A 9,950-nucleotide genomic window follows, 5' to 3' on the forward strand; every position below is an offset into this window, starting at 1 on the left:
TCATCGCGGCCTTGCAGGAGGAGAAGGAGGAGAGTGGTGATGAGTAGGAAAACACCAGTAAGTGCAGATGTGGGAAACTCTGCAGGGTACTGGGGGGTGAGAGGCAGTGGGTTGGGATGGGGCAGGGAGGGAGCTGAGCTAACCCCAGCCTGCCTTCTGGCTGGGCCAATGGGCCATGGTAATTAGATCTGGCCAATGTGGGCCCTGGGCTCCGGCCTGGGGGCATATAAGGGGGGCCCGGGGCAACAGACCCCTCATATCACTCAGAGGTCTCCTCTCTACCCTCATTCCTCTGCGTCCATCTCCTGAGTCCACTCAGACTCCCCTCTCCAGCCAACATGGACGTCTTCTCACCATCCCAGGTCTACTACGACAGAGCGTGCGCTTCGTCCCCGGACAGCCTTGAGTTCGGCCCCGGTGTGGAGCTGGACGGCTCCGAGGAGGACGAGCATGTGAGGGTACCCGGGGCCCCTCACCAGCCGGGACACTGCCTCCAATGGGCCTGCAAGGCCTGCAAGCGCAAGTCCAACTTCGTGGACCGCAGACGCGCCGCCACCATGCGCGAGCGCCGGCGGCTGAAGAAGGTCAACCACGCTTTTGAGGCTCTGAGGCGCTGCACCTCAGCCAACCCCAGCCAGCGCCTGCCCAAGGTGGAGATCCTGCGCAACGCCATCCAGTACATCGAGAGCCTGCAGGAGCTGCTACGAGAGCAGGTGGAAAACTACTACGGCCTTCCTGGGGAGAGCAGCTCGGAGCCCGGGAGCCCGCTGTCCAGCTGCTCTGACGGCATGGTAAGACCCACATGTTTACTCTCATGCAACATCTGGTTGTAGCAGAGTTGTTCTACATTACAACTGCATGCTAGACGGAGCTTCATCTCTTAGAACGTCGCCTGAAAAGGCCTTTATGGTGACCACAGTATTTCTCATTCCCTTGTAGAGCATTTCATTTCAAAGTAGAGCCTGGATTTCCAATTTAGAAACCTATTAATCAAATAAGCTTGTTTTGCCCCAAGACCTCAATTACCATGCTCCTCCATGCATGTCATACCCTCCCATAATACCAAAATCTATTCTGTAGTCGTACAAGCATCTCTGCGTGTGACGCCTGTTATGAAAGGTCAGGTTGAATTAGTTGTTCTCGACAACACTCTGAAGGTGACGGCGTATCAGCTAATACGAAAAGAACTTATCATGCCGGATGGAGTAATGGCTTTCCCACCACCGGACACTTTATAGCCCTAATAAACCGAGCTAAATCCACCTTACTGAAGTCTGGCAGGGGGAAAAAAACTGGGCGCTTTTCTGCATTCCATCCTGACTGCATGTTCTGCACCGCTGCCAGGATTTTCTGCAGATTTACTAGGAGAAAGTGTCATCTTGCACAAACTGGTGTTGCTTCCACTGATACAATCGATTCGGCACGCTCGGAGCTGGGGCAGAGGAAGGGGAGCGCATATACTGCCACTTTGGCTTTAAGGTGGATGTGAAATAAAGAAGCCCATAACTGTGGAATTCAGGATTTATTAGCCTGTCCAGAAGACATCGTGAAGGGCATCGCTTGTTTTTTTGTTGTGTACTTCTTTCCCAGATATATATTTATGCAAACACATTTTTTTTTTTTTTCAAGTGCAAGAATTCAAGGGTAAATTCTCATTTCCTTGCAGGCTGACAGCAACAGTCCGGTGTGGCAACATCTGAATGCAAACTACAGCGGCGGATATTCATATGCGAAGAACGGTGAGACCTTTGGACGGCAACAGCAGCCTGATATGAATATGACATGCCAGTAAAATCCTAATAGCCGCTTTATTTCCGTGTTCTAGTGCACCTCTGGGAGTGCGTTATAAAACACTGATAAAGTTCTTCATTGTGAGTTGTTGTGCGTTTTAATAAACACACGTCCTCTGTCTTCCTCTTATCAGAGAGTTTAGGCGATAAGGCGCCCGGAGCCTCCAGCCTGGAGTGTCTCTCCAGCATCGTGGACCGCCTCTCCTCGGTGGACACCAGCTGCGGCGGGCCGGCAGCTCTGAGAGACATGGCCACCTTCTCCCCCAGCAGCTCCGACTCGCAGCCCTGCACGCCGGAGAGCCCCGGGTCCAGGCCCGTCTACCACGTCCTGTGAGGGGGGACTTTGACGTGGATATATTGCCACAGGCCTGCTTTTACCGAACGCCAGCTGCATTTGCAACAAGAGATAAGAACTAGACTCAGCTGCATGCGAGGACCTGCGGCGAACAGCTTTAATATTGTACATGAGAATGTAAATATGTAATGTAAATGCCCATTTATTCTATACATGCTATTATACCCAGTGAGACATATTTAATTATGACAGTTAATGTAATGTTGCATTATTCCAACATGAAGTTGTATTTAAGCTGTTTTAATTTCTACATGTTGTCATGAAACATTAAATCCTTTACTGTTTTCTAAAGTTTCTTCTTCTTCTGTTTCTTTGTGCCTCCAGATATTAGTCATCACCTCAACGTAGGAGGTCTAATTAGCTACAACAGTGGAGAAATGAACCAAAATAGTCACGTCAGGTTGATTCTGTCAGCAACATGTCAGAAAACCACAACAAACTGATGCCAGCTAACACTGTCGGTGCATTTTTACAGGGTTTTTGTAAAGAATAAAACAAACACATTATCTAATGGTGAGAGCAGCTGATGTCATTACACCGCTGATTAGTCAGAGTTTAGAGGGTTTGCAACTGTTTAAAGATGCATCATCTGCTTTTAACACCGCAGCTGATCATTTGAGGAAGCAGATTGTTGTGTTTGCTTGCCTATAAATCTTTAAAAAGGTGGTTTTATTAAAATAGCAGGGCAGGTTATTCATCATGTGACAGCACAGTGTGGACAGTCTCCTGTTAACAAGGTGAGCACGTCACATTATTGGGAACTCATAGAGGTCAGCTGATGACATTAATCATGTGACACTGCTGTGATCGCTCATGTGGCCCACTGCGAATGAGTCATTAGAGCCAGCGGATCTTTCTGTAGGTGACATAGGAGGAGGCCACCTAGAGCGCCACCCAGAGGTGCTCCAGAATTTCTTCTTCTTCTTTTTTTTTTTTTTTTACATTCAAAAAAATCTAAGACAGGGGAAATGGTGGAGAGTGTGTAGAGGGCATCAGGGAAAGAAAACGAAAATGCAAAAGCTGTTCAGGGCGCAGAACAAAAACCAGAAGAAGATAGAATTAGCTAAGTTGTTTATTTGTGTTGATTTCTCATCAGCTCTTGTTCTAGTTACTAAAAAATAAATAAATAAATAAATACAAAAGCAAATAATAATGATAACAATAATAATTGTTGTTGTTATTTTTATTAGCCTATTATATAGTATGGGGCTGCCTAGGGCATTGAATGTGCTGGGTCTGCCACTGTTTGGTATTTATTATTGGTAAAGTTGTTCATTTTTATTAGGCTCTTAAGATAAGATAAAATAAGATAAGATAAGATAAGACACGCCTTTATTGATCCCACAATTGAGAAATTCCAGTGTTACAGCAGTCAAGGAGTCAGATTCAAGATTTCAAAAATTAAAAATTAAAAATTAAAAACTTAAAAAACTAGGCATGCAAATAAAGTACAAAAAAAAACAAAAAACAGCAACAAATAATAATAGTAAAAATAATAATAATAATTCTTAGTAATATAACAATACTATTAATAAAACTATAATAATGGAAATAATAATAATTAAATAATAATAATAATAACTCTTGTTAGTAATATAACAATATAACAATACAATTCATAAAAATAGAATAATGAAAATAATAATAATAATTAAATAATAATCATAATAATAACCATTGCTCTTGAAGGTGCTAGGTTTGGTACTGTTTGTTATTTACTATATCATCATTATTATTATTATTATTATTATTATTATTATTATTACCATTATCATTATTATTATTATCTGTTACCTAGCATATTCAATGCCCTAGAGAACCCTAATAATAATAATAATAATAATAATAACAATGACAATAACAATTGATAATAATAATTATTAATATTATATTTTATATATTATTATATTGTGTGCTGATGGTGGGTCCAGGGGAAGCTTGCCTAAATTATCCAGTGTGCTAGGTCTGGATCAGCTTGTTATTTATTATTATTAATACTAACAGTAATAATGTATTTATTTATTAGGTGCCTTTCAAAACACCCAAGTTCACCTGACAGAGCATAAAAATAAAACCAAATGCCAACAAATAAAACACAGACAGCACAAGAGACATGAATTGGACAGACATTTATAAGAGCTGGGATAAAACAGTAATACCACTACTATCTACTACTACTACTAATAATAATATATTTCTTGGGGTGGGGGCCACCAGGAAAAGCTTGCCCAGGGTGCTAAATGTCTTAGGTCCAGCACTGACTACAGCCAAGGTGTAAAAAGGTCATTTAGTCATTTCAACCTGTGTTTTACTGCATCATAGAAAGGATTTAAACACAGATAAATATTATTTTTAATCTCTAAAAGTGTGTTCTGGAGGGGGCAGCACTGTGTGTACCTGTTTACGCTCTCCCTCCAAATGTGAGTCATCATTAACACCCCTGATTATACCGCCAGCACCGGAGCTGAGAACAAATGGCCTCTAATTGAGCTTGAAGGGAAGGAGGGGTGGATGTGTGTGTCATACTGCGTCACGTCTTTGATCACACTGTAAGTAAGCTGAGTTCTGAGGCAGTTGAGAGGCAGTGTGGTGTTTTTAAAAAATCGCTGTACTTACACGGAAAATCTATATTTCCTTTGTGGTTTATTGCTCTTACTGTTCTCTAAATCGAATTTCCTCTCCTACAACGTCTTCTTCTACTCGCTCTAATGTGCTCATTGTTTGTTACATTACAAATAAATGGAGAGTGTATGCCTGTACCTCTTATGTGATTCCTTTTTTATAGTGGTGCAATATATCATCATTTTTGCTCTGGTCTTGAGCGCTATGTTCCTCACTATTGAAAATACTGATGACAGGAGTTTTACTGTAGCTGTTCCTGGTCTGCAGTCAAGTATTCAAATGCTTAAGTGATTCAAAAGCAAAAGAACAGAAGTTCTCTTGATTAAATGTCCTTAAAGTATCAAATGTAAAAGTACAATATTTTAATATTTCATGCTTCGTCCGTCTTTAATCAATCATGGTAAGACCTGGAGGACACATCAACTCAACAAGGTTTTCCTCTTTACTGGAATCCCACACATTTCTTTTAGCGTGTTTTGCCTCCATAGCGAGCTGCTATCCGTCTGTTTGTTTGGCTTTAGTGTGTCAGTTCATGCTGCATTTCTATTGGTTAGTTAGTACATGTAGGTTGTAACAGCGGTGACACAGTAATGGCATATTTATACTTGTGCATCAGCTCTATGATGTAGCCTACGCCGTTGTGAGCATTTCCACTTGTGCGGTGGTGTGTCCGTGTCACTCTGCAGTTACACCTCCAAAACACTAGTTGGCGGGTCTCTGTGAGGTGCTGTAAAGTTAAGTTGATTCAAAACACACATTAAACACACATTAGACGTGGCTTAATAGAGACAATGTCAAACACAAGTACACAAATCAGCTTCACTATAACTCGCAGCATTCACAGACAAACACTTGTCTTCATCTGGATACATTTTCCCCACAAACACAACATGCTAACATTATTAGCACAAGCCTATGGCATTTTACATTGTATAAATGAGCCTAGCAGGTAGCGCACTTTTCCTCTTCTCATATGAAGCCAGGGACAACAGCAACATTTAACAAAGGTAACGTTACAAAATTTGGCTCCATTACAACTCACAAGGTTCACTGACAAAACAACTGTCTTATACTAAACATGTTTTCCAAACAAATGCAACATGCTAACGTTATTAGCACAAGCCTATGGCATTTTACATTGTATTAATTAGCCTAGCAGCTAGCAGACTTTTCCTATACTCATATGAAGCCAGGGACAACAGCAACATTTAACAAAGGTAACGTTACAAAATTTGGCTCCATTACAACTCACAAGGTTCACTGACAAAACAACTGTCTTATACTAAACATGTTTTCCAAACAAATGCAACATGCTAATGTTATTAGCACAAGCCTATGGCATTTTACATTGTAGAAATTAGCCTAGCAGCTAGCGGACTTTTCCTCTGGGTCCTGGTCTAAAAATGGGTCCCGGGTCCGTTCTGACTGGACCGCAAGTTACTTGTGACCGTGTCAAGTTTGTTAAAAACACGCTGTACAAAAGTATGAGGCAGAATACATTGAAATGTGTGGACCTTAAACAAATGACTGAGGAGAAATCACTGTCCACCACTGCCAGTCAGGTAAAAATGCTCAGATTGTTGATTAAGTTTCACTTTGGAAACAAGTTATCTGGATAAAAAACAACAAATACAGATTTAATCTTAACACATCCATCTATCCAACAGCACTTTGTTATTGTCCCACTGTAGAGAAGCTCAGAGTGAAACCCTGCCTACAGGCGAGAGCAGCAGCAGTGCCACAGTGGTCTCGTCTCTCAGCTACAGAGCTGTGAAACATTGTGGACATTCCAGCAGCGGCTTGTATTTCACCAACCGCCACGGCTGCGTACGACACTCCAAATGTCACTGATGTCGTTTCTCTGTGACCACACTCTGGCAGTGATTCATGAATGCTCACTCACTGAGTCTGGAGTGTCAACACACAAACACATACATCTAGATGAGTTTATATCACGGCTGTCGAGGTCGAGCATGGGACCAGAGGAACATATGCAGAAGGAAATTTTTTTCATCTGATTTTCATTTTCTATTCATTTGAATCTGGATTTTTAGTGAATAAATATTATTAATAAATTAACTTTGGAATAGCATGACTCAGATAGCAGCACAGTCATTCCTGTAGTACTCACTGACACCACAAGGGAGAGGTGTTTCTCGTATTTCCCACATTAACACTTGTCATTTTAATCTTCTGTCTTTGAATGTTAATGTAATCAATATAAACGGGCAGGTTTAAACTCCAGGGAACTAGCTATAGTCTGTAAATTATAATCCCCACAGTATGACTCTTGACTCTTGAAGGCAATATGCATTTCCCTCCTATTTGAGCTGAATACTGATCTTATTATGAATGTTTAACCGGAGTCTTTGGAGGATTGAATCTGCCCTCTGGCAAAATGTGTGATGTTGTACATCTGTCTGAGCAAGAAACTGTAAAGATGGAAGAGACGATGATACATCTGAAGTGTTGGCAGCGCCGGAGCATACATTATGTTTCAAGTCTTTTTGATTTGTTCAGCTGATATGTTGATGGTGTTACAGCGCTGAGTGTTGATTCTTTGGCTTAAGGAGCATTTAATCAGCGTAACAACCGGAGTACAGATCAGAATTCATTTTGCTCCTTAGCGTCCTGTGTGCATTTAGCCAACGGGGCTGGAGCGCAGGAAGGTGCTGTTGGAGGGTAAGTCTTGTTTAACAGTAGTTGGTGTTGCTCCATGAAATCCTTCACTGGTGCGGAGATGAAACTTTTGACATTAATTGGGACAGTGCCGTCATTCTTGAGATAAAACTGTCAATGTTCAGAAATTTTTTTCCCATGTGGAAATCTCAAGGTTCGGTTTAACAAATTAATCCATATCCTGCTCTAGTAGAAATATGTTCTTGTCTTTAAAGGTCCAGTGTGTAGGATTTAGGGGGATATATTGGCAGAAATATAATATAATAAGTCCAATAACTCAGTCCATAGGGATCTGGGTCGCCGGTTCACATTCCCGCCTGGACCAAATATGAAGCGTGAACTGATAGCTGGAAAGGTGCCAGTTCGCCTCCTGGCACTGCCAAGGTGCCCTCGAGGCACTGAACCCCATGGGCAGCCCCCTCGTTCTGACATCTCTCTGTTTAATGCATGTATCATCCTGTGTGTGCATCTGTGTGTATTTCAGGCCTGTGTGTATATGAAAAAAAAAGATTAATGATTTGTGTTGGAGTAGTAGTCGTAATGTTGTTTTTACTAGTTTAAATCACCTGCTCTGTTTGTTTTAGAGAAGACATGACCTAATAATTTAGCTGAATATTGAACACTGAAGAAACTGGAAGAAGGTTCAGCTGGTTGCAATCTGCGATACTTGTCTCTAGATGCCACTAAAGCCTACTTCACATTACACGATTTTCACCGCGATTTTGACGTCACAGAGGATCTTGAAAGCCACCTTGGGTCGGAGGTGAGTCGGCAGATAGTCTGCCACGACGAGTCCTCGTGTGAACAAGCCTATGAGCAAGTTGCCCCATCGTCTGCGACTGGGACAGGATATCTGGCATGCTAGAAAACTGGAGAAGTCTGACACGACTGACAAAGAGCATCAGCCAATGGGAGGCAGGATACGTCCCATGTCAGTTAAATCTAAATATTAAATCTAAATAAATCTAAATACTAAATCTAAATCTAAATGTTAAATCTAAATATTAAATCTAAATCTAAATGTTAAATCTAAATGCTAAATCTAAATCTAAATGTTAAATCTAAATATTAAATCTAAAACTAAATGTTAAATCTAAATGCTAAATCTAAATCTAAATGTTAAATCTAAATATTAAATCTAAATCTAAATGTTAAATCTAAATGCTAAATCTAAATCTAAATGTTAAATCTAAATATTAAATCTAAAACTAAATGTTAAATCTAAATGCTAAATCTAAATCTAAATGTTAAATCTAAATATTAAATCTAAAACTAAATGTTAAATCTAAATGCTAAATCTAAATCTAAATGTTAAATGTTAAATCTAAATGTTCTGGGTGAAACTAAATATTTAGCTAATATGCAAATTCACACTGCTGGTCACCGGAAGTACCAAAATAAAAGCTTGAGATGGTCAGACTGTGTTTATAGAATCAAATAATGAATTAAAACCAACTTATCAGGGGAAATGAACACTTGAACATACATTAGCGTGATAATAACTACCTAAAATAACAAAAAACATGTCTGGAGAAATTTTATTTGAGGTTTACTTTGAGTTGTTAGTGTCCCTACGGAGCGAATCACCTTATCATGTGAACTAGGCTTAAATCTCCCTGAATCTTACACACTTGCTAGCCCTGTGGTGTTGGCTGCTCCCGCTCATGCTCCTGCTTGGTGCCAGCTCCCTCACACAAAACAAAATATCCAAAGAGCACAAACACATCAGGTTCAATGACTTGCGAATTAGCTGAGATGACGCCTAGCAGACAGCCAGCAGCTAGTTAGCCACCTGTGATGGCGCCACCTGTCACTCAAAGTGATCACGCTGTTAATTATGCACAACTTTAAGAGTTAATCAAATTTAAATGGATGAGTTAAAAAAAAATTCACCCCCCGTACAGTTGTCATGAAAGGAGAAATTAGCTCTAGAGACCAAACCCCGTTTTTTTGTACCAGGCTGTAAACATGTTTATTTCTGCTGTAAAGTTGAGCATTTTAACATGGGGGTCTATGGGGATCAACTTGCTTTTGGAGCCTGCCTCAAGTGGCCATTCAACGAACTGCAGTTTTTGGCACTGCCGCTTGTTGGCTACATGTGTTATCACATGATCTGTTAGGTGACCACCCTTGGTTGTACATCATATAGAGGTGTGTCTTCTTATCTTGTTTATGTGCGATGAAGGGCTGGTGCCCGAAACATCACATGTGGTGATACGTTTAAAGTTTCCAAAAGGAGCAGTTTCTGGTGTGCGGACCTGTTTTTGTGCTTTTTTCGCTCAAACCTTGAAACCTTGGATTTTTTTTTGAGTTCCTGGTGCCTTAGTAAAACTTTTGGTCACACCCATCTTCCATCTGCCTCCTCCACCTTTGATGCAGCCAGTCTGAGTCCACTCAGACCCGCGAACATGGGCTTTGTTAGTATGAGACCACCTCATATTGAGGACATGACACTGCGGTTATAAGGAGCAGCCTGAGTGATATCACTGTTAACAGCATGAGAA

General features: G+C 40.9%; 1 protein-coding gene across 1 annotated transcript; it reads left to right on the forward strand.

Moving 5' to 3' along the window:
- The first annotated feature begins 169 nt into the window (after positions 1–169).
- On the forward strand, positions 170–2,436 carry myf5 (myogenic factor 5). The gene is made up of 3 exons (XM_033614452.2): positions 170–791; positions 1,667–1,739; positions 1,925–2,436. The coding sequence occupies exons 1-3, from the start codon at positions 339–341 to the stop codon at positions 2,122–2,124; spliced, it is 726 nt and encodes a 241-aa protein (XP_033470343.1). The 5' UTR covers positions 170–338; the 3' UTR covers positions 2,125–2,436.
- Positions 2,437–9,950: the final 7,514 nt, after the last annotated feature.

Source organism: Epinephelus lanceolatus, chromosome 23 (genome assembly GCF_041903045.1).
Source record: "Epinephelus lanceolatus isolate andai-2023 chromosome 23, ASM4190304v1, whole genome shotgun sequence".
Taxonomy (NCBI): domain Eukaryota; kingdom Metazoa; phylum Chordata; class Actinopteri; order Perciformes; family Serranidae; genus Epinephelus; species Epinephelus lanceolatus.